The following is a 24,804-nucleotide window of genomic DNA, read 5'->3' as shown; positions in this document are numbered from 1 at the left end:
GCTGGCCACTTAATTTTAGAATTGCAAAGTGCCATTTGCAACAGCCACCAGAATCGGTGGAATCCCAGATGGGGAGAGCAGATGAAAATCAGCTGAAGAGGTGACATGAGCTCCACCCTCCTCAGTCTGTCAGGACAGTTCTAAGCACCTCATTTTGGCAGGATGTTTTAGGGGGCTCCAGTGCACTCCACTCAGAAACGATACAAATGGGACTGTATTTTGGGGGGTTTCAATGAAAATAGTACAGTGTCAGTTCTCGGCTAGGTAATACCTTAAAGCAGTCACTACTCAATCTCTGTGTTGGTAGAAAACAGGCACTTTAAGTATCCATATCATACCTATGCACCAGTATTCTGTAAGTATAGGAAACCAGCCCCTAACAACCCTGAAACTTCAGCCAGTAAGATTTAAATTCTTTTTAAATGGCAGAAAACACAGCAATGCCTGTTGTATGGGGCAACCACTGCAGCTGGAAGCCTGGTTAAAGCTGCATCAAAAGGTGTTCTTAATAGTTTCAGACTAAGTTACAGTACAGCTTAGTATATGTTTCTTGCCTCTTCCTTTTCAGTCTGCAGTTAGATCCTAGAATTCAAGTCACAACCTCTAATCTCCCTTTTGGCAGACTTGTCTCTAACATGATCAACAAGGATTGTACAGGACCCAAACAACTCTGTGTAGAAGCAACTTCCCCCAGTCTCTAGGATACACCTGGTTTATCCAAGTCATGAGTACTAGCTTCCTACATTATTCCAACAGATCTGGTTTTAAATAGCAGTAATACTTGTTTCACTTCAGCTCTTGATCCCCACTAAAGAAAGCTTTTCTCAAAGTTCACATGCACACCCCGCTAAAAGCAGAACCTCAGCTGTATCAGCCATTTAAAAACAATCCCCTTCACTAAAGGGATCCACCTGCATACACACATTAACAGGGTGTCAAACCACTCCAATTCCCAGCTCTCCTGGCTGCATTTTCTTTCCTCTGTTATCTTCAGCTCTCAGGACGACACCTCTGTGGGTGATAGAAGTAATCAGAAATAAGACTTGCTAATTCCAGGTCTCCTCCTCATTTTTTCTAAAAGGTTGAAGATGACAGGGAGTCAGTCATTACTGGTTCTTCCTAGATTCAGAGCAACCTCAAATAAGCAGAGGGAGCAGCACTGCAGAGGACACCTGCATCAAAACCTGCTCTTATACATGTCAGAGAGAGATACTTGAAGGTAATATTTATTTTTTCAGTTTACAGGTGATACGTCATTTACAAAAAAAATTACAGACAATGCATCCTTTCAGTGCAGTTTCAAACTAGTTCAAGAACAGGCAAAAGTCTGTGATGATTTGGAATGCTAGTATTGGACAGCACATGCTTTTTTCCCTTAATTGATTGGGTGGGGTAAGGAATGGGGTACAGGTAGGGTGAAGAGGAGAAAATGCCAATGTAAATAAGGCCATGCGAATAAAAACTCCTCAGGAGAACAGGACACACCAGTCAGCCTGGCGTATTTTTGTTCTCAGGTAGTTGATGCTGAGATTGGAAGTTCCAGAAGACATCTCACACTTGTGATGTGCAGTGCCCTTAGAAGCTGCTGGTACCTTCCAGTGCCTTCAATTCTACCCCCACGCTATGATTTCAGATCACCTACTAGCTAAAACACAATGATTACATCTTTATGTCTACTCTCCACCATTTGAATTCTCGACTGTAGTTGCTGGAAGAAAGGAAGGTCAAGTTGAAAATACAAGCTGCTGCTCTATGGTGGCAGAACTAGAAAATAAGACAGTTTAACCACAGCATGGTTCATTTCTTTAAAAGATGAGATACATTAGACAATTCAGCACAAGCACATCTATGAACTCATGAATGGAAAGAAGCCCAAATCAGTGTATCATAAATGAAGCTACATCAGTTAAGTATCTGCATGAGGTTCATCCAGCCACGTCAGCCCAGGGAGAGGCAAGATGGACTGACTGACTTCCACACCCGAGAGCTCCACCCAAAGCAAGAGAGCCCTCTGTGAAGTTCCTAGCTAGAGGAACACGGTTTATACTGGTATTTATTAATTTGCCAATCTGCTATGTGCAGAAGAGTTGCTTCCTTTCTACAGGATTTGTAATCTTGGACAAGACAGGGCCTAAAGACCAAGGAAACCAGTACAGATTCTAAACCCATTATTTGAAGTTGCTTTGTTCCTTATCTCACTTAATCCTGCAAAGCGGCTACTGCAAGGAGCAGATCAGAACACAGCAGCCTCTAGAAACTGAAGAGAATTTAGATGGTCTATTAGCTGTTACATTTAAGTAAGAGCGTCAGAGATTACAAAGATTATATGCAAGCATGACCTTACCTTGGCAGCTCTACTCCCAGCAGCGCTTTCTGTTTCTGAAAGTCCCTCTGAACCCTCCAGAAAACTCCCTGTGACATTCAAGGAAGTACTGCTGCACAGGAACACGGCCTTTCTCCCAGTAAAACCAACACTGAAGCAGTGTTACCTGACCTCTCTCCCCAGCCAACCTTTCTACTAGCTCTCCTATACGCTACGGCTTTCTGGGGGGAGGATAAGGGCTATCAAATTAATTCCCTAATAGCTGCCACAGGACTATTTCTAAGTTATGCAGAGGGTGGGAAGGGCTTTAAGGGAAGATTGTGCATGCTTGCTTATATGTACAGGGATTCTCTCCACATCTACTGACTTAAAAAAACCCCTCTATTATTAAACAGTTTGAAAATTAATTTTTTCCTTTTTGCAAAATTAAAATCAACTCTTGAGGATTAATTGCTTATAAAAAAAGAAACCTATTTTACAGCACTGACTAGTATTACCTTTAAAATCAACAGGAAAAAAACCCACATGCTGTAATATTGTTTGATAAAGCAAAAATCGCCCACAACATAATCACCCAAAATGAACCAGTGTGAAGTTTTTATTTGCATGGCCAAAATATCTTCCTTTTGTTCCTCTGCAACCTTATTTCCCTTAACACACTTTAAGGTTTTTGGTGCAGAAAGAACAAGATGCAACACTGCATACTTCCTTGAACAACCACTCCCACAACACCTAAACATTGAACAGATGTAGCAAATGACAACACCACGAACGGGAAAAAACTAAGTTCCACCATTCAACATGGTCTGCAACAGCGTCTTTAGGGCTGGCTGAAGTGGGCAACTTCACTTTAGAAGGTCATTTCCTCCTCATTTCTTTACAGTGTCGGTGGTTTCAATCCATACTTCTTTGCAACTTCTGTCTGGGCATAGGCAGCATCACAGAGTGAGTAGAGGTGGGCCATCTCCATCTCAGATTTGGCCAGGTTGATAGCTTTGTTGAACATTTCAATGGCTTTATCCAGATTACCTCTGAAATACACCCAAATGTAGTCCAGTTAGGACTGGCAAAGCAGTCTTTTCATCTCTACAGCATCTTTTTTTGTTCAGGACTTAACACTCTCCACTACTAACAGCTTAAAAGGATTTTGAGAGGAACCACCCCGAGAACCTGTGATGATGATGAGCAAACTGAGACAGCTGTTAAACAGCCTTCCTCTTGAGAGCCCCCACAGGTGGTAGCAGGGGATCAAATGTTCTCCACGGGACACCAAGTTTACTACAAAGATAATGCCAGGACAACTAAACCAACTCTCATCTCCCTTGAAAAGAGTTTGTACACTTAAGAGGAAAACCAGCACACACAAGAGGTCACATTATTTAAATAGGAAACGCTTGCAAAATTCCTCACGGCAACAGTTTGTCTGTCCTTTTGATGGCTAGACATGTTTAAAAAAAAAAAAAAAAAGACTCTCGGTGAGACCCCAAACTTTTGCACAACTGTAATACAACGCACTGTAACAGTAGTGCATTGGTCTTTCCTCCTTACCCTGTGAACTCGCAAACTGCAGTCCTGTTGGAAATAAACCCAAATCGTCAGGCCTGAGAGTACAGCTCAGGAGCCTCAGTACAAATGGTCCCCTAAGATGTTTTTAAGGACTACATTAGATATGTCTAGTAATTATTAAGGAAGTCACTTTAAATGCAGAAGGGATGTATTTAAACATACCCAGACTCTGCATGTTGTCCAGTAAGTATGAAATTGGTGAACACAGGAACTTGTCAGATCATAAAGCAGAACTATGCCACAGAGGAAGGAAGGCTTTGCCCAAGAGCTACAGAACAGAAAGCGGGACTTTGGGTAGGAGCTGGCCTTACACAGCACTGGGGGGAAGATCTTAAGGAAGACACAAGATCCATAAGGAAATCTAAAGGACTACTGTAATTTCAAAAGTAACTAAGAACTCTTAACACCGCAATTCAACATTACCTTTGCACTTCAATCGTTCCCATGGTTTCATATGCAAAATCACATTTGTTATCAATTTCAATGGCCTTGCTTATGAGTTCTAACCCTTTGTCTAAATCTTGCTTCCACTGGAGCTGAAGTAAACTAGAAGAGAGGGAAAATTTAGAACAAACTTCACATACTCCTCGCAAAACCCTGATCATGTAAGCAGAAAAAAAGATCCCAAATGTTAGACAGTAACTTCATGGCTTTTAAAAACAGGTATGTGAAAGTTGCTTCCAATAAGGCATGTTACCAGTTCAATGGCTCTAAAGAAAAGTAAATTCCTCCCAAGAAGACTTGTTACAAGTTGTTCTATAAAAGAGAAAACTTCAGCCCAAAGCTAAAATTAAGATAGGGCTAAAGTAAAAGTCGGATGTACTTCAAGTAGATAGTTAGGAGTGAACATTAATCAAACTTATTTACAGTTAAGAGAAACTGTAGAAATACTTTTAACAGCACTAAGGTGTTTCCACAAAGTTATTTCTCTCAGCTAAACTTCTAAACACAAACATTCAGTTCAGGTTGATTCATATAAACACGCCAAATGCCCTTGACTAAAAGAATCACAAACTCGGTACATACCCTTTATGAACGTACGTAGTGGCGTTGTCTGGCTCGAGGTCAATGCATTTATCATACATTTCGTCAGCCTTGCCAAACTGCTGCTGGTCAGTTAGGGCCTGCGTCGAAAGAGAAACCTCTACGTCAGTGCGCAGCAGAAACATGCCCTCTGTGCTAGGCTAATTCTAATTAAAACCGTATCGATGAGGTGAGACTGGATATAGCTCTCTTATCGTAGAGCAGGCCAGGCACATCAGTTACCAGAGTCAAGTTTCAAAATTGAGGCTTTTTAGAAGGAAGCTGCTGGGCTTTAAGTGCACAAATTACTGATCGCAGTACCATCTGCAATGGGAGATCCCCTAGTGCGAGTAAAAACATTCTGAAAGTCTGTACCTGAAGTCTCAACTTCTTCCTTTTTCAAATATACTTCTTTCAAAAGGAAAGGCACCCATATTGCCTACCTACTTAAAATAGACATCTCTTTGTACTAGAATTTGAACAAAACATCTCTTCGTACTAGAACCCACAGTATGTTTTCTTAGAGAAGAAATGACCATCTCTGTCACAAGCGTACTCCAAACATCTGTACTAAACTGTGCTTGACCAGTACAGGCCATTTGTAGCAGGAGGAAACCGCTACCCTAGTTCCACGCATTTAACTCCCGGATTACCTACAGAACCCCCAACATCCACTAAGTGAGATGCCACACATGTGCAGGGATTCAAGGGGAAGTGTATGCCAGACCTGGCTCCTAATAACCACCCTTGACTCTCATCACTTACATTCTGCTCCACCACTTCCCCCTCTACTTCCTCTACCCCAGAACACCTATACCCATAAATTTAGGCAGCTTATTAAAGACAGCATGTGTTATCTCAGGACTTATTCTCAAAAATCTTATTTTATTTGAAGAAGTGTTTGTTATCTGAGAGAAAAGGTGCAAGAGAACGCAGCATTTTCTTTAAGAGAGAGAAAAACGTACCTGAGCGTAGAGTGCATAGCCTTCAGCACACTTTGGAAATTTTTTAATGACATCTTCAAAGCCTTTCATGGCTACTTGCACAGGCAAAGGATTATTTCCTGTATAAGCTTGGCGATACTATTCAAGAAAGAAAAATTTTAAAAAGAGAGAAAAGGTAAAAAGGGGGAAAAAATAATAATCAAACATCACCAAAAAAAAAGGCTCATCAGACCTCTATGCACTTCCCCAAGAGCTGCATGCTTCATAACAATTACAGGTTCCAGAAGGTGCCATGCCTGTACAACCTACCAAATCTGTTTTTAGGAACCCACCATGTGTCCAAGTCTCTGCTAGAGTGGACTTGGAGAGGAAAAGGGGTGAAAGGAGGAAGCCGTAAGGCCTGAGAGTTGCCAACAGCCTCCCTCTAGTTCTAAAGCCTAGAAATTCCAAGCCTAGAATTCCTCCTTGTTCCTAACGCGCAAAGCCGTCCTTGGAAGATTCCTGCACACAGAGGCATTGTACTAGCTTGAAATAGTTTGTTTCCAATTTCTTGAAGATGACTGTTTTCCACAACATTAAAGCCTTATTTAAATCAACTTTATGTGATACAATTAGAGTGAAGATCTGTGTTCCTCTACCACAAAACAGCAAAGATGACAGTTGGAACAACATTTCAAAATGAAAGCAGCAAACCCTGACTCCAACTGAAGAAACTGTTGCATTATTTCTTTACCTTATTATTAAAAGATAGTTTGTTGCCCTACTCTTCCATTAAATTGGAATAAATCAGAGAAACACAGTACGTTTTCCAGAACTCTTTAAAAAGAAAAACCACCCAGATGAACACCAGCATGTTACCTACCAGAGCGAAACATTTCTGTGCTTGAGCCAAGGCAGAATCCGGCCGCAATCGGATACATTCATCAAAGTCTTCCACAGCCTCTTCAATTTGGTCAAGCAGGATTTTCAGCTAGCCAGAATGAAAGAAAATCCTATTTCTATATTTAATCTGTGCTTCAGACACTTAAGTGATAATTCAGTGAGGATCAGTTACTCAGATCACCTCCAGGTCAGTTTTAGAACTTCCTAGAAACCTACAAAACCCATGACTAAACATCACTGTCATGAAATAACAAAGCCCCCAGTGAAACTTTGGCTTCATCACAGAAAGGCCATGTCCACCTGCAGGGACTGAGAACACGTGCATTTCAGACTGCTGCCATTACTGCTTTAGCATTATGTCCAGGCTCCAAAACTATGCCGTATTTTCTCAAGTCACTTTGCCTCGCTGTAGTTAACACCTGTGGACTATTTGCATGTTGAAACATTCTGGCTTTCCCAGCTCACATTTCAGCGTTTTGGGTTGTTGGGTTTTTTTTGACATTCTCATTCCTCCACAGGAGTGGAGCTCACTTCATCATTCTTACTTTACTACGAAGCTACTGTAAAACACTGATTTTCAATCTGCAGAAAACTTTCATTCCCTCCAATCAACACGTTAGACTGTTCTTATTTCTGAGCACCAAAGAGATCTAACGAATTCACGGAGAGAGGCGCTCGATCCATGGAAGTCTTCCTTATGAATACAACTTAGCATATCTGCATACGGTAGTGTTTCCTTTTTTCTTCCAGCACCTTTTACATTACAGTTCTATGGAAGCAGGCCTCTCTAGGTCTAGAAATTAGTCAAGAACACAGCAGCGTGACAAGCCAGAGTGGGATGAGCTGAACAGATGCAAGCCTAGGCCGCAGTGCTGCAGATGCTGAGTTACCAGGCACAGTTACATCTGCTGTAACAAAGCTTCCTTCTGTGCAGATGATGCTCTGCCATACCGGGCCCCTTCACAGAGCAGCTGGTATCTGCTGTCAAGGTACACAAGCCCTAGTGCTTCTGAGCTGGAGTTGGTACTGATAGAGGGCTGAACCTCTGTCCTCTGCGTTCTTTCCTACAGCTACAGAAACAAACTGCTTCTGCCTGACCTGAACCTGAAAATTAGACTGTGTGTTTATTCGGCAACAGTTCCATATTAGGAGTTCAGGTTTTTCTGCCACAAACAGTATAAAGTGTCTCCGATGATGTACTGATCTTTATTTTTCTTTTAGTATATACTGAAACATTCAAGAATTGGGACAAAATCTCTAATGTTTCTTACTTGTCCTCGATGGTGATAAACATCTGCATTCTGAGGGTCAATATCAGCAGCCATGTTAAAGTCTTGAGTGGACAGCACAGGTTGCTGCTGCTGCATGTACATACTTCCTCGTTTGATCAGAGCGTTAGCTCGGAGCTGTAGAAAAAGTTCAAAGAAGCATTAGCCACCCCAACATCCCTCCAGATTTAAGGCTTTGTTACAATTGCAGTAAATCTTTCATTTGACTGGTTTCTCCCACTGACAGATTTCTTTCATTCTAAGCAGGAAAAATCTGATATTGACACTAAATGAATCAACTGGAATCATCTCAGTGTATTTTCAACCCCTTCAAAATCCTTTAAAAGACAGGTTCCCTATGCTTACAAATACATCAACATTTTCTGAAGCAGTTCAATATGCAAGTACGATTAATGTTTTTCTCTTATCTATGAACTGATTTTCCAGACTGGGTAAGTCTCCATTCAACTTCCTCTGTTCTTTAGTTTGTACTACTTAGCATAGCTGTCTCAAAAATCAACAAGCCCTTGAAAAAACAATTTGTCAGGAATAAAAAGACAAAACAGTAAATAAACCAGAACACTCCCACTAAAGTACCTGAAAACTCAGAAAGACAACTTATTCAACTATACTGCAAGTTCATCATCTAACTTCTATGTTTTCTTACTCCAAATTACAATCCAGCCGTAACAGATTCTTACCTTCACATTTGCATCTTCCATGCTGATGACCTGATCTAGGTCTGGCTTGGCAGCATTTGCATTGCCAATAAGTAAGTAGAAAGTAGCTCGCAGAAGCAAAGCTTCTGCCATGTATTTTCCCTTTGCTTCAATTTCTTTTGTGCTTTCACTGATAATTTTGTCATAGTTCTCTTCTTCCATATATTGCTTTGCTCTCAAATAGCCAGAGCTGTAAATGATGTAAGAACAGTTGTATATATACATGCATTCACTGAACACTGCAATTTCAATTCAGATTTTTCATTCAATCATAACAAATACTAACTTTTGCTATACTCAGTTACAACAGCAGCATAATAAGTTACAAGTATTCCCTAGATGAAGCCATCGCAGACTGAAAACAATTTAGACAAAGAATGGCCAAATTACATTGGAAATAAAGAAGAAAAATGTTTTAAAGCTCCTGGACTTGAGCTTCGTTTGTCCCTTGAAATATTTTTTTTCACATTAAGGACAGTGATAATCTCTGCCTTAAAACAAGAGGGCTGGGATGGAATCCCAGGTCAGAAAAGAGAAATATTAAACCTAGCAATGTGCAGTTTATATGTGGAAGAAAGGATTTCACAGCAAAAATTACAGTAAGCACTGCCTTGTCCTCAGCTAAGTCTCCTGCATTCTGCCTGTAGATCAGGACATTCTATCTTACTTTAGGGGGGGGGGGGGGGGGGGGGGGGAATCGTAACGCTGTTTGCAATGGTTTCCATACTGAAAGCAATGATATTTTCCAAAAATAAACTGGAAAGCAGCATAGTAAGTTAAAGCACCATTCCTATGGTGCTCAAGCTCCACTGAAAAAAGGAAAAGCTCATGCTTTCCTCTGACAGAACAAACCTCTCATTTATGTGCAATTTGATTCCAGAAAGGTAACACACCCTTTCAGCCTCAGTGGCTGTAAATTCAGTTTTCATTAACAAAGAGCCTCTTCCTAGCTTGTCTTCTCCCTTCCAATCCTAAGACTAACTTTCCTCTTCCTTAGAAACTCTCCTTCAGTATAAAACATTCCTTTCTCCAGAAGCATCACTCAGCACTCTCCAGTCCTCCCACCTCTTTAAGATTTACCAGGACACTGTAGTAAATAATTAGCATATCTTCCCAGTCTCGTTGTCCTTCCTCTGTTTAGTGGATCGAACCCACCTATAGTTTGGAACTAGCCAGTCAGCTTTCATAAAAGTTTTGGTTTTAATACTGATCTCTTTTCATAGGCTCGCTTTATTACCACAGGACTTCCCATGCCAAGTACTATAAAAACAACAGCAAGTTACACTGAGCAGAACGTCAAAATCACTGAAAACTTAATTCCAATACCAAACAATTCCCAACTGTACTGCACACTCACTTTTCTTTTACTTCAGAAGCCTCTCCCTCCTTATCCTTATCTTCATCTGATTTCTCACCCTTAAGCAAAGGTTGGGAGATTATATCGTCTGTGAAAGAACTGAAGTAGGATTTAATGAACTGTGGTGAGGGCATCAGAGGCTCACGATTCTGAAACAGAGAAATGTAATTTCAAGTCATTAGATGGTAAGATCAGATGGTAAATATGGAAATGGATAAACAAATGTGATTATAAAAAAATGCATTCATGAAAGAACCCATGTATGACTTTCCACTATCTCATTTGATAGTCTTGTTATTTTTGATTTGACAGTTTGACATTTAGGGTTTATTTAAGCTTCGGATCACAACGCAACACCCATCACCAGTAGAAATAAAGTGAAGATATTCAAGGGAGGAGGGAGATAGTATCTTTCTGCATGTGTGGCTAGAAATGAGGACTCTCAGGATATCGTAAGACATTGGATAGATGTACTGACGTACACATAAATTGGGTGAAAATTGGTGTGCGTGTAAATCGGGTGCAAAATGCAAGCTGGCAGTTTAAGCATGAGCCTAAATTCAAGTAGACCCCGAATGGTAATTCACCCTTTTCTTCAGCTTGCCCAAGAGGAGCTGCTATCATTCTAATGAAGATTAATGAGGCAATATCCTAATTCTACATGGAGCTTGGCCCTGATACCACACATTTTTTACTTGAAGTCCCAGAAGCAACACCTCTCAGGTACAAAATCCGTTGTACAGATGAAGAGTTTCTTGCTCAAAATGAACACTGCACACAAGAATTACAACTCAATCTCTCCTGCAAGAAAAGTCTGAATGCACACTCCTGAATCTCTCTATTAAATTCTATCGTAATCCTGCCTATTTGAAGCACACCTATTTTATGATGCCACCACTAACAGCACAGTTCACTTTTTGTTACTTCAACACCACACAGTCATGTGAGTTTCTATAGGAAAGAAATTCAGCATCTCAAAACCAACATGGATTTCAGTACTTCAACCACTGTCACAAAAAACAAGCAAGGAGGTTTTAATATCAAGCAAGAATATTTTAATACCTGTCCCAACGTTTTTGTGAGCCTACAGCCACATAAAATGACTGCTCCTGGCTACCCCTATACTTCCTTAGCGCTCTCTTCTGCAGTTTCCAAAGACATCTGAGGCCAAAACAGAAAAGTACAAGTCCGAGCACCTATTTACAGAAAGGGCACAGAAACAGCCTGCGACTGCCTGTCACAACTCGCCGGCAGAAGTACAGATGAAGGCATAATTTTCCAAGACAGAATCAGGAAGTCTGACCACTAATAAGAAGATGCATCGTTTTTTCTTAAGCAATGCTTTTCTGTTTTTCTTACTTATTTAACAAAAAACCCAAAACAAAACAGGAAACAAACGAACCTTAAAACAGCATTATTTTTCCACTTTCTAAAATGTAGGAATTCTGCTGTCAACTTCCAACATGAAACTTCTGTTTATAAAACCAAGAATAACCTTGGGGGAAAAGCCCTCAACCATCATTCTTCTCGTTTTAAGCTATTCATTACACATGGAACCAACAGTTTTATGCTTTTTCAATTATTATTTATAAACCTTCCTATCTCAACACACATACCTAACTCAACCACCTGATGTGCAACGGAACATTTGGCTACTGCTGTTCCAACACATCCTGTTTCCATTATGTTGCAAGTCCAGAAAAGGCCCATGTAGGGCAGCACACCAACTCTGGGTGTCTCCTGAATGTCAGAAATTTGATTATTAAAAGGAAACAATTGTTAGAAATAGACTTCTCTTCCCTACTGAGGTTTCAAACACTTTGGACCAGTCCCAAAGGAAAACAACACCGGTACAATAGTAGCTTTGTGCAAAACCATTCGTGTCAATTCTTACACTTCAGCAGATGAAGACAGTGACTCACTTCCAACAACTGAGAGAAAACCAACAATCAACATTTCAACCACCAGTCAGGTGAATCACAATTTGTCAGCAACATCACAAGTCCTACCTTGTATTTCTCTTTGGCCTTTTCTTTTCCAAGGAGTTTAAGAACTTTATCAGCTAATAACATACTTTGCTGGTTTTGGAAGGCTTCTAAAATGCAGACTGCAGTGACATCTAGGAAACAACATACAAAAGTGAGATTAAAGACAAATTCTGATAGTCACTGGAGTACACTAAAATGTGCTGCTGCCAAACTAATACACATCCTGTTGGAGGGTAAAAGCCTCTGTTTCCAGTTTGCTGTATTTACCATGTTTTCCAAGATACAAATTTTTATCCAAAATGATCTCCTTGTGATTCTTTGTGACAGTGAATGAAGGACATTGCATTTATTTTTATCTTCATGTTTTTATCTAGAGACAAACACACCTAGATGAACAGTGAAAATGTGTACCTCCAGCAGGGGCTTGCACCATTTGGAAACTTTGAGGACAGTAATTATGTTCATACTATGTTCGCATTAGAAGTGCTAACGCAGCTTCTCTTTTGGGACTGGTCCTAATTTTCTACTTTTAAAATTCATATTCAATCCCATCACATCTTGCTTCTTCCTCAGTTTAAGAAATCTTCCCATATTATATCTCAAGTTTTTCTGCTCACCTCTGTGACTTTAGAACAGAGCAAGTTTAAGAGAAATACCCTTCTGGCCTATTTGAAGTGCTAGCCCATATCTCATCACTTCCATTCACACATAGAAGCCTCTGCATATGTTAACCCATTGCTGCCTGAATCACGCTTTGCAGCATGAAATGTGCTCTTATGGTATATTGACGTTGCTTTTCTGGATCCTCTAGTTAATGCAATACTACCACTGATTTTTCCTATTTAATTTTCACTCTAAACATTAGTGAAGATGAACAGAGTTTGGACTTGAAATTCAAACAGTGTATTGTTTGAATACACCTGAAAAGCAAGCGTCTTACCCTGCTGTTTTAGTGTAGTTTCTGTAACTGTACACTGCTATAGGTACTATGATGCCATCGTTTATACAGAGACTCCCCACAACTCTGGCATGGTCAAGAAGCACATCAGAGTCCCCAGGAAAATGCAACACACCAAGAAAGAGCCTGAAGGGCAGCATCTGGTAATACTGTGCTACACGGCCTTAGCAGACACGCCTTGTCCAGAGCGGGCAGCTGTAAGCCAGTGCCCAAACTTGGGTGAAGCAGCAACGTCTTCCCAAATTATACTGCCAGGGAGCACTGAAGGGGGTTTTTGCTGGTGGGGGTTTTTTGGGTTTGTTTGGTTTTGCTTTCCCCCACTACATGGACACAGCTGAGTTCCTGGGATTGTACTGGCTATACGTGGTTGGCAGGGAAAAGCAGTATTGTATTAGAAAACCAGTGTAGTTCAGAAAAACCAAGTGATTTCCAGATCTGAAAAAACTGCAAGCTAAAAATCAAACACAAATCAAAGTTAAAAATAATTGCTACAAACATTACTGTTACTAACATCAAAAAGGAGTTACACATTTAAAAGCTATCTCACTATGGCAAGGACACTTTATCTCTCTTGGGGCTTTTATCATCTCTCAGTTTATCGCAACCACATAAGGTTTAGATTTTATTATAGCACTCCTGAAGTACAGCTGTTAGTTAATCAGTGATTGCAAAGAACTGCACTAAACGACCTAAGTAGTTCTCTTCTAGTCACTATGGTCTTAGAGGGGAGAAAGGCACTCCGCCAGCGGATAAATAAATAAATAAAATTTCCACATCTTATTTACCTTCTAATTTAGCAGACCTAATTCTTAGCTGCTACACATAATGAAACTAATTTAACAGATTTGCCAGTCAGAGCGCTGCCTTATTTTCTGTCCTCCTTTGATAATGAGCGTAACTGAAAATTTCATTTGCCTTTTAACCTTACATCAGCAGGAATGATTGCACTTGATGAAATTTAAATGGGTCCTTTCAAGCAGTGTCCCTTAGTTCAGAAGCGCCTTCAGACAACACACCTGACCTGCAGTTTCTTGGCTTCTCAGTCACATCTTCCTGACAGTTCAAAATCTGTTGTTAGGAATAGTATTTTGCAGGATTTGACACACTGGTTGCTGCCAACTATATAGTGTTAATATTAAAAAGAAAGGTTAAATCTGTTCCAATTTTCATAACATACATCAGAACAAAATGCTACTGAACCCACTGTCCCTTTTATACCTGCAAAATGCATTTAAATTACTGTAATACTCCTGTTTCTGACCATGTACCTCCACCTGCAAAGACCCCTTGGTTTCTGTAGCAGTACCATTTCTCTAAAAGAAACACAGGGAAGAAAGTTTGTTTACTCTACGGAAGTAGAATGACTGTTATCTGGGTTATCCACTCGGCATGTTCGATGAATTCTATTCTAAAATGCAGGGAGTTTCCTGGAAAAAGAATACATTGAGTGGCTGCAGTAACATCGATTTCTCAGCGGCTATTTCAGATGTAAGCAGATGACAGCTTGAAAAGCGGGAAAAGGCTTCTTCTTAAAAGAGAAGAAAATGTATTTGCAGTAGCTATGAATGGTTTTAAATAAGTAATTCTGAATTACCGTAGTTACAGAAGTAAAAACAAAACAATCCCAGAAGTTATCCTCTCCAAAGCACCCGAGCTAATTCCACTTTTAATACACACATCTGGAGACACTCACCTTCTAAACACTCCTTCTTATTGTCTAGCTTCTCATGAGCCTTTGCACGTCTGAAGAGAGCTTTTACATACTTAGGATTAAGCTCAACAGCCTTTGTGCAGTCTTGAGCCACTTCTGTCCATTTTTGCTGTGGGTAGAAAAACACACAATGAGAGAGGCCCTACTCAGCTGCATTATGTTGCTTTTCACTACCAACTCCAGGGTCATGCCCACCTAACAGCAGCTGCAGTTCCCAGGGCTCTGGTTCTACCTGCTTGCTTCTATTTCTGCAAGTTTCTCAGTAAGAAACTGCCAGGCACCACTGGAAGCCACCCGCACCAGAAGAGCCACAAAACAGAAAAGGAATTCCTACAGAAAAACGAAACCAGACAGTTGTACAAAGCATACGGGAGAAGATGATGAGTTGATGCGAAGATGTCTGCAGGACGTAACACTGGGACTGAAAGACTAGTACAAAACAAATAGAAGGAAAAAGATGAAAACATAATGAAAACCAACAATTTTAACAAAGTGCTAAAACACTTCTTAAAAAACAAAAATGTTATTTCCGTTTACTATGCATTGTTACTACAAAGAGATGAGAAATGAGTATGTAGGAGTCGAGCTGGTCAGGAGTAATGAGAACTATAAATTCATTTATCTGCAAAATTGATTATCAAAGCAGGCTTTTCTAATAACTGAAAAAGAGGAATCACATACATTTGGGATTAATTATGGCACAAATTAGTGTTATAAGTAGCATTTGATTAGACAAGAACTGTCTTATCTCTCCTCTTAACTTTCAAGACTAGATTTCTCTCATCTCACATCCTCTCACTTCATACTTGAGACCGTACAAAGTCAACTTCTCCACTCCGTTATACAGCTCACCAACTTGACCTCATAAGCAAATCTACTGATACCTTAATAAACAACACTGGTTGACTTTTGAAACTACTATCAAGTATATTCAGCTATCAAGTAAATGTTACTTCCACATGTGCAAAATTTAGGTCTTGGGCTTTAGTAGGATTTCTGTGATTTTTTTGTTTCATTTCTGAAGTAGCATCCTTCCAAATTATTTGGCCTTTCGCCTAACAGTTTAAGAAACACTCTAGTAGAGAGAAACAAAATTAACTTATATACAAGAAAGTTGTTCCAGAGGATAAGAAATTAAAACCTTGTCTTACAAGAAAGGGATACATAAGATAGACTGAGAGTAGTTAACAGAAAACAACTTTATTTGTATCTGGAAAAGTATGACAAGCTAGTGAAAAACAAGGCAACAGAAAGATCCCTCCTGGGATCTTTCAATGGACAAAAGTGACAAAATACACAATTTATAAAGCAACTTTAGAATAAACACATGATTATCTTTAATTTCTTACCAGTTGTTCATAGGCAGCAGCTCTATTTTGATAGAAGGTAGAAAGATCAAGGTTTTTCTCAGGAGGGCACAGGCTGATAGCCTCAGTATAACACTGAATAGCTTGCTCATATTTTCCTGCTTTAAAATATTTGTTTCCTTTGTTCTTAGCTGCTTGGGCTCTATCAAGAGGGCTCTGAAAAAGAAAATGATACATCAGTTCAAATAAGAAAAGCATCACTGCACACAAACTACACACTTAAGGGGCTGATCTTCAAAGATACAAACCAGATCTGAGTGGTAAACTCTAACCTAGACTTCTGAAAATCTCATGCCTTTCATTTTCTGGAAAAACTCAGAAGATTTTCTTTTGCAAGTATATCAAATACAGAACAAACTTTTCAAAAGACTCACTATAATGGTGTTAAACAATGCAGCGATTTCTCTTTGGAAAGCTAAAGAGGTTTTAATCTTACATGGCTGGTGATCGGAAGAGCCCATGAGATAAGTTATTTCTCCAAAGACTAAATATCTGAAGACAACAAAGCCCTCAAAGCAATGCAAATAGGAAAAGTTTCCTACTGAAATACACATAGCTGTAAGCCCAGAGCTGACTCAGCAGACCATGAATTAAATATGGAAAACACTTTGTGGAAAGACCTACTGAGCAAGACAAATAAAACCTGTAGGGAAAACAAAGCTGTTCTGCCTTCCATACACTAGACAAATTAACTAACTTTACAGCTAACTCCTCTACAGCTTCACACAACTTGCTTCATCCAACCGCTAACACAAAGTGCTGGACCATCATGGTCTGTCATTCTTAGCAGAGGATGGCAAACTGCTAACTGGCCTGCGACCCTGCCTGCCTGTCCACCCTCTGCACTGCTGCAGAAACCACTGTTGCTACCTGCAACCCCTAGATTTACACATCAGTTATCAAATGTTGGGGTTTATAAGGAATCAGATGTTAAAAGTCTCTCTTTATCAAAGGAGTGTGACCCACGTTCAAGAAATAGAGAGCTGCAAAAGATGCTAACATTCATCTTCTGGATTTCTGCTCCTCCTTCACAGCCTAGCTTCAAGGATCAACATTTTGGGGCAGTTCAGACCAAAATGAACAGAGGTATGAGCACACATGCCATCCTACCAACCTCTCCGAGGAGGGAAAGAGTATCAACTGGGGGCAGTAATGCTTTGAACAGTAACTGCAGGATTCACTACATCTCACTTGTTGAATCACATGCACTGAAAAGACCCTCTAGGATTTGCTGGCAATTGTCAGCGCTGCTCTTCGACCGTCCTTCGGCCTCCGCTCCCCCGTCATCCACCACCAGCCCCAAACTACACTCAGGTTGCTGTAACACAAACTTGAAAGCATCTTTGCATTTCAGCAGCTTCTTTCCCTTAATGTCTGTTCATTTCATGCCAGTCTGATCATTTTTAGCATCTAAATGACTTTTAAAACTGAAAACCTGAAGGGAACCCACAAGCTGCTGTACAACCCCTCTTTTAAGGTCTGGTTTCCAATCACAGCATGAGAGAATCAGGTAATGGGGACCAGTCTCAGTTCCTACACAAAAATAGGCATCCAAATAGAACAAAATTATCCTACAGGCACTCTCCTAAGGAGAGACTGACAAGTGAAACCATATAAGGGAGGGAATTTCTTAAATATCCCTACTGCCAGAAAAGCTCTTCTCTCACGGATGACCAATCACTGGGCTTAACAGGAAATCAAACTTCACCATCTCCATTGTTCACAGAACAAGATAATCTGCATGGCTTTTAATGAGTGAAATTCAAATTGATAAAATATTATTAACTTTTCGTACGCTATGGATACACAAACCAGAATTAGAGAGCAAATATTTTTACTGAGAGACAAGTAACTACGTATTTGATAAGTTGTTTCTCTAAAACTTACACCCAAGTCTGAAAAGGTTACATGTACTTCAAGTATGTCCTAAATTTAGCTCCCAATTCAACAACAGTTCTCTTTTAACTAAGGGAAGGGTTATGCATATGCAGCAAACTTAAATGCATGAAAGTCAGCTTGAATTTTCCCTTCTGCATTTCTACAGCAAACCACATTAGAAATGTCTTTGTGAGATAACGCACAAAGTTCAGTGCTGTTCCAGTTTACCTGGTACCAAAAAGGAAGAACGCAAGATGTGAGCCGCGTTGTAACATTCATACATGTGTTCCCAGTACGAAAATTATTTGACTGCAGAACTTAAGCCAACAACTAGATTACTACTTTACAATCACTGCCAATTCCTTTAGCCCAGGGATCTATTACCCCAATAGGTGCCCCAGGCTGACCAGTCCGTCTGCTCCACCCCACGCACTCTGACAGCCCTGCACCACAGCCCCTGCGCAGAGACGCAGCTACAGCCGACGACTGCTGGATAATACCCAAACGCAATGGCTGCTCCACTCTCAGGTGTGGGATGGGAATTGTAACGGGAAGCAAGAAACTTGTAGTTCTGGAGCTGTCACTGGTGCTCTGCTGGTTCTTGGGAAGCATGAAGTCTTCAGACAAGCCTAAGTGCAACAGGGACCAAAAACTCCAGAGTATGGGCATGACGCCACAGTAAAACCCATTAAAATCAGTAACTGTTATCAGAGTAAGCTTTGTGTAACAGTAGTAGAACCACGGACCACACAACCAACTATAGAGAAATGACTCTCTGAATAGATCCTAACTCCATGGTTACTCTCTGCTCCACACATTGCATGATGTAAGAAATTTGCGGGTAGGGAGTCAGGAGTTAGAGCCCAACATGCTATCACATAATAAACTCAGCAGTAACGCCCACAGCAAGAAAGAAATCAACTTCTTTTTTGTTTATGCTGCCTTAAACTAGACTCCTAGCTCTGAGATGGCTTGTGTCTGCAACCTTAGTCACACTACTCTGCTATAGTCCTCAGCCTGGGTGTAACACACCAGTGAATTAACGGCCGACGTGTAAACGCAAAGGCTGATACAGCTCTGTATTATCAACATGTCCGTTCTGGTAAGGACTTAGATGAAAAAATAGTCTCTTAGCATCTCATACCCATGAAAAATGGATCCCTCACAGACTGCATAGAAATTGTGCATAAAAAAATAATAAAATGGTGTAGCTATGTCTTGAAGCCCAAATGGTGATAAAACACAATGCCAAGTTTTAAACTCAACCCTTTTTTTAAATGATCCTGATGAGATTTATTGTCTTCGCAATCATGAAACTCTTTTACCACAGAAAACATAGCAGAAAATAGTGAATTAATTTACAGATTTGGTATACAAGTCATCAACTTCTGGAACCAAACAGAAACAAAAATACAGCTTTTATTTTAATTTTGTGAAATTTTTAAGAATATTCATATCCTTTTTTTTCCCAAAAAAAGCTTAGTAATTTCTGTTTAAGTTACATATTCAACTTAACTAACTGCAGTATAACCTGATGAAGCCAAAAACACTAAAAAGCTAAATCTCATGACTCTTCTTTTTTTGCTTTGCTATGTCTTTGTTGTGGGGGTTTTTTGGTGTTGTTGGGGGAGGTGGTTTTTTTTGTTTGTTTTAAAAGATATTGAAGAACTCACGTCACATTAGATGCTGCAATACCTTTTCATAGTTGCACAAATAAGAATATGAAAATTAATTCTTAACATAAGATCAGTTTTTGGAAGAGTTTGTCAAACCTTAGATTTAACTCTGACAAAATTTTTAAGCTGCTGCTTCTCAGCCCTCCAGTCCTCCTCCATTGCTACATGAAGGTGTACACAAATAAGGAATGGATTATGCAGGCAAACTTCATTTACCTCATGCACAAGTAATCAAAAAACCTCACACCTTCTTCCATTTTCTTGCAAATGTAATAATTCTAGACACTATTTTCCAATTTCACTGCTTCTCCTCACCTGACTTACTGCCATTCTGGATGTTTTTTGTCCCTAAGGTGAAGGCCCATAAAGAGCAAGAAAAACTCTCAGAGTTTGTCATCTTCTGGTCAAAGAATCTGTGCAACAAGCAAACCAGTTCAATAAAATTAATGGAATTCATAATCAATTATCTGCCGAGGCAGTAGAAACAAATAGCTCACAACTTATCTGCAGTTACATAAAAAATAACATCTCGGTGCCTAGGACTGCTTTCAGCAGCTGATCACTAACAAGTATTAAACCAGAGTCTAAGCCAAAGGACACTTGTGTGAGAAGCACTTAGTTATCTAGGTAACTAAACAAGCAGATTGACAGCTGTCTAAAGACTAGACAGCACTGACAAAAATTTCTTAACCGTTACTTTAACCTCAGCAAATGTGCTTTCCTCAGAAACGGTCAGAAACTGCACACAAACAGCAACAGACTGCCAGCTGTGAGAATAATAAAGCTTAGTAACCCGCAGCAATGCCAATATGGTTAAACCAGCAGGTTAAACCAGCAGTTCAGAACTTTAGGTATTTGAAACTGTTTTTTAAAGCAGAACAAGAAATTTGCTGCCAGCCAGTGATGACAGCAATTCACAACAGAAGCACGAGCAGCAAGTTTCAGCAGTTTCTTTTGGATGAAAAGGATTTGTGTGAGCCCTTGTCTGGCAGATGACATGGAGGGGATCTACTATTTCAGCCATCTTAATTCAGCAACTTGCCAAAAAAAAAAAAAAAAAAAAAAAAATGCGCAGCACCCTGGTCTCTAGACCTCTCCAAGTGAGAGGGCTCTCTTGATGAAATCAGGTACCAAAATAAGGTGTTTTCTGAATCCCTGCTGTTACTGAATACTGATCTTTCCCCTTTTCTTTGACTAACATTCATCTCAGGTCTTAGACCTATACTGAGACACAATAACCAAGCATAAATGGTTTTAAGACTCTCCTTAGCACTAAAACCACTATGAGAAAAAGTATGTCCACATGAACTTAAGATGTAAATTCAGGGCCAAGCAAAGATGTATTATAGTTCGAAATAATTAAGCTCAAGTTTACAGTACAATTTGTCAACGTTCTCCATAGCCACCTTCCTTTTAAATGAGCTTGCCATCCACGCCTACCACAAATTACGACATAGCGCTGAGGGATCTGGTGTAGTTGGGAAATGTCAGTGTGAGGTTAATGGTTGGACCAGATGATCTTCAAGGTCCTTTCCAATCAAGATGATTCTGTGATTCTGTGAAATAAGCGAGCTGCACATGAGCTGCCAAGAGTCCAACAATTGTTCTGCTACTATTATACACAAGCTCAAGAGTTTTCTACACCTGTCCACTACAGCTGGCATGAAACACAGAAAACTTACAGTAGGTCAGTAGTGAGATTTATTAGACAACAGGTGCACAGTACAACTGAAATTACTTTTTACATACTTTGCTTAGATCAATTCAAAGTATCAAGATAAGTACCTAAACAAAGGGGTTTAATTTTTTCACATTCTGATCTAATGTCACAGCAGTGAGATAGGCAACATTCAGCAATTGCTATTAAAATAGATACTGAAAAGAAGCCATACACTAGTTGGCTCTTGATCCCGATACGTGCCACCACACAAGCCAAGGAGTTTGGCCATGGTCACCCACCACTGCGCTCGAGGGCTATATACAGCTGAGAGGAAAATGTGCAAAGACAGTGAACTGCTGTGGACCCAAACCGCTCTGTCTGCACTACATGATGCCACATGGCTGACTAAACAATTTCAAGAATCTCTGCTTAATGCTTTCCTGCATACCAAGAACACAGGGTTAGCCTACAAACTTGCTGAAAGAGTTAAAGGGTGAGATTTGGCCTATCACAGACTTGGATGAGGAAGTGATTTCAACTCAAGGAGAAAAAAATACCAAAGCAACCAACACATTACTTCACTGACTAACCGGTGCTTGCTCCTGTCAGACAAGAAGGCTATAGACCTGGCAAGAAGTTACCATAGAGTAAAAGAACGTGAGTCAACTGGGTATCAATTAATGCAATAAATGTAAAGCAGTTCACTTCAACTTGTTTAAGTTAACATTCACTATAAACTAAGAGAGCATGTAAAAAGCAACTGCAGTTACTGAATAACTAAAACACATTCCATCTAAATTATAAGAAAGAATGACAACTTCTGTAATTAACAGATCCAGTTTAAATTCCCGATCTTTGGGTCACCCATAGATGCAGTTTTATCATCTGCACTTAACTGGCCCAATACACTTTACTGTGCTGTTGAGGAGCTGTGCCTACAGGAGAAGGAACCTCAAAAGTAGTTCAGCTTTTCCCGATATAGCACCTACGCTAAGGGCTTCTGCCAACACGTCAGTCACAGATCACACACTTGGCCAGCGCATCTGTGCCAGGAGAATCCTCTAGTGCAGACACAGCCTGGGAGAAAAAAATGTGAGGTCTCTGCAGCAGGTGAAAGGAAAGCTTCGACTGCGTACACAATAGTAGAAAGTCTGAACAGTAAAGATTTTAGACTCTGCATATTTTCAAAAGAACAAACAAAAAAAATTCAAGGTCTTGTCTTCAGAAACAGTGAACAGAGCATCAAATGGATACAAAAGCCGATTTAACGAAAGGCTCACATAAAGCAGCCAAGGGAACCTGCAGACACATTGATTATCCTGCTGCAGCTATATTTTGAGCAGCTAGACAATTATCTCATGTAATCAGGCAAATCTGATACCTTCTACTACAGCTATCCTAGGTAGTATCTCTCATTTCTTTACAGTATGACCAATGACACTTTTCAGGGAACTCTGGATCACACCACTCAACCATATACTTAGACACATAGAGTCTTCCAGTAATTTCATTTGTGGAGCAATGTGAAAGAGCTAGACACACAACATTTTAAATCAAGTGCTACATAAGTGTTTAAAATGTTTAAGAGTGCTAGCTTCAAGTACAACTACAGAATGACACCAACCTCTTGGCAGTAGATCCTGCAGTTCAGAAATACAATCAAGAAACCCAGAGGTAACACACTAACAGCAAAGTCACTGCAGCTACACAAAGGTCACGAGCAGCCTGCAAACCAGAGCTCACACATAGCAAGCACACTGCCATAAATATGCCAGATGCTGTTCGCAGCCACAAGCCAAAGTTACCACAGTAAACAAAGTCTGAATTCGTCCTCTGTACGCTACTTGCTCGGCACTGTTGCCCACAAAGGAACAAGTCACTGCATTCAAGTAACTGCCTCCAGCTCCAGCGTAAATTTTGCAGCTCACCAGGCTCCCAGGAACGCCCGAGGGTACCTGTGATTCACTAGCTTTGGAAGTTGCCACCCTCCTCACCACTCCCCTGTGCTCCTGCCACTGCCCGCTCACATAACACTCATCTTCATCACTGACACGATCAGGGTTAAAACTGAGCTTTTTCAATCTCCTGAAGTTGATTTTTTCTCTCCTGATCACTTCAGACATAAAGTTTAAACCGTGGTCTGACAGGTCAGAGCATTTTGGGTGGCACACAAAGCGGGTGAAGAAAACGCGGCGATATCTTAAGGGGATTTTCTTATCAAAGCCAGTTTGCCAAATCCACCATTTGTCAAGTGTAACCTCAGCTCAGCAACATGACGTGACCATCACGGTACATCTGGGACTGCAGATGTGCAGAAAGTGCATCTGAGAGGCATTTTTCCACTTACAGCTATACAAGAGAATCACGGATCTGATCTGGACTCTGATCTTCCATGTTGTCCTTCAGTTTTTGTACAGACCGTTTTATCTGAAAATTCCTGTTTAAACAGGATCAGTGTAAGTTTTGAAAGCACATCTATTTAGACAGACCCTACTCTGAAGTCCCAGCTGCTTGAGCTGCGCAGCTTTTGTATTTTCATGAAAAATACTTCATTTAAAAAAGATTTGAATTGTGTTCCACTCTGCCATATCCAGCATCTCAGACTAACACACAACAGATCGCTGATTTCCTTTTCAAAACGCTACTCCTGGAAGCAAATTACAGCTCTGGCACCCCTCGGAAGCTGAAGGCCGTTCACCCAAGGTCGCCAGACTCACACCCAAGGTCGCCAGACCCACACTCACCTGGCTAGCGCGCACTTCATGGCAAGGTGCGTTCAGGGAGGTACCTTTCCAGGTTCCAGGACTGAACAAGCACACAGACCCGCTCCGAACAAAGCGCTGCCCTCCGCGGCGGGGCCGGGACGCAGCCGCCAGCCCTGGCCCGGTGCCGAGCCCCCCGCGCCCACACGGGGCGGGCGGAGCAGGGGAAGGCCGCCCCCCGCCGCAGCGTGGCTCCAGCCCCTCACACGCGTCCGCCGCTTCTCCGGGCCGGGCCCGCGACCTGCCGGGCCCTACCTCCTGCAGACCGGCCATCCCCCGCCCCCCCGCCGCTCCTGCCGGTAGCAGCGGCGCTTCTCTCCCCTCCGCTCTCCCACAGCGGCGGGAGCTAACGGCGGGGGGGCGGGGGGTGTCCGCGCCAACCGCCGCCGGCGCGCACTCACCATCTCCTCGTGGCTGGGCCCATCGGGCTGCCCGCCGCCGCTGCCGCCGCCGCAGGGCCCGGGGCTCGCCCGCCCCTCGGGGGTCTTCCGCTCGCTCGCGCCCTTGCCGCCGCGGCGGGCCGCCCGCCGCCCCCACAGGTAGAGCGCGCCGGCGCCCAGCAGGATCGGCGCCCCCAGCACCAACGCCAGCTGCCAGCGGGACAGCCCCGTCCCGCCGCCGCCGCCGCCGCCCGCCGCCTCCACGGGCTTCGAGGCGGCCATGACGCGCTCGCACCGCGGCCCGGGGCAGGCCGGGCAGGGAGGGGCGGGGTCACCGGCCGC

The 24,804-nt window shown here is 41.5% G+C and overlaps 1 protein-coding gene across 1 annotated transcript; it reads right to left on the bottom strand.

Annotated features, from left to right (window-relative positions):
• Positions 1-1,210: 1,210 nt before the first annotated feature.
• Positions 1,211-24,776, bottom strand: TOMM70 (translocase of outer mitochondrial membrane 70). Its single transcript, XM_074851865.1, has 12 exons — positions 24,484-24,776; positions 16,089-16,262; positions 14,722-14,848; positions 12,092-12,201; positions 10,083-10,231; positions 8,708-8,915; positions 8,010-8,144; positions 6,719-6,826; positions 5,878-5,994; positions 4,916-5,013; positions 4,313-4,435; positions 1,211-3,354 (listed from the first exon to the last, which is right to left on the bottom strand). The coding sequence occupies exons 1-12, from the start codon at positions 24,742-24,744 to the stop codon at positions 3,201-3,203; spliced, it is 1,764 nt and encodes a 587-aa protein (XP_074707966.1). The 5' UTR covers positions 24,745-24,776; the 3' UTR covers positions 1,211-3,200.
• Between the last annotated feature and the right edge of the window lie 28 nt (positions 24,777-24,804).

The sequence above is a fragment of the Strix uralensis genome, chromosome 2 (genome assembly GCF_047716275.1).
Source record: "Strix uralensis isolate ZFMK-TIS-50842 chromosome 2, bStrUra1, whole genome shotgun sequence".
NCBI lineage: Eukaryota > Metazoa > Chordata > Aves > Strigiformes > Strigidae > Strix > Strix uralensis.
Note: the sequence above shows the minus strand (reverse complement) of the source record. Positions and strands in the feature narration are given on the sequence as shown.

Coding starts and splice junctions, on each gene's coding strand:
- TOMM70 (XM_074851865.1), bottom strand. CDS start 24,744: ATGGCCGCCTCGAAGCCCGTGGAGGCGGCGGGCGGCGGCGGCGGCGGC. Junction 5,014..5,877: donor GCTATGCACTCTACGCTCAG/GTACGTTTTTCT, acceptor CTTTCGACGCAG/GCCCTAACTGACCAGCAGCA. Junction 4,436..4,915: donor ACTACGTACGTTCATAAAGG/GTATGTACCGAG, acceptor CCTCTCTTCTAG/TTTACTTCAGCTCCAGTGGA.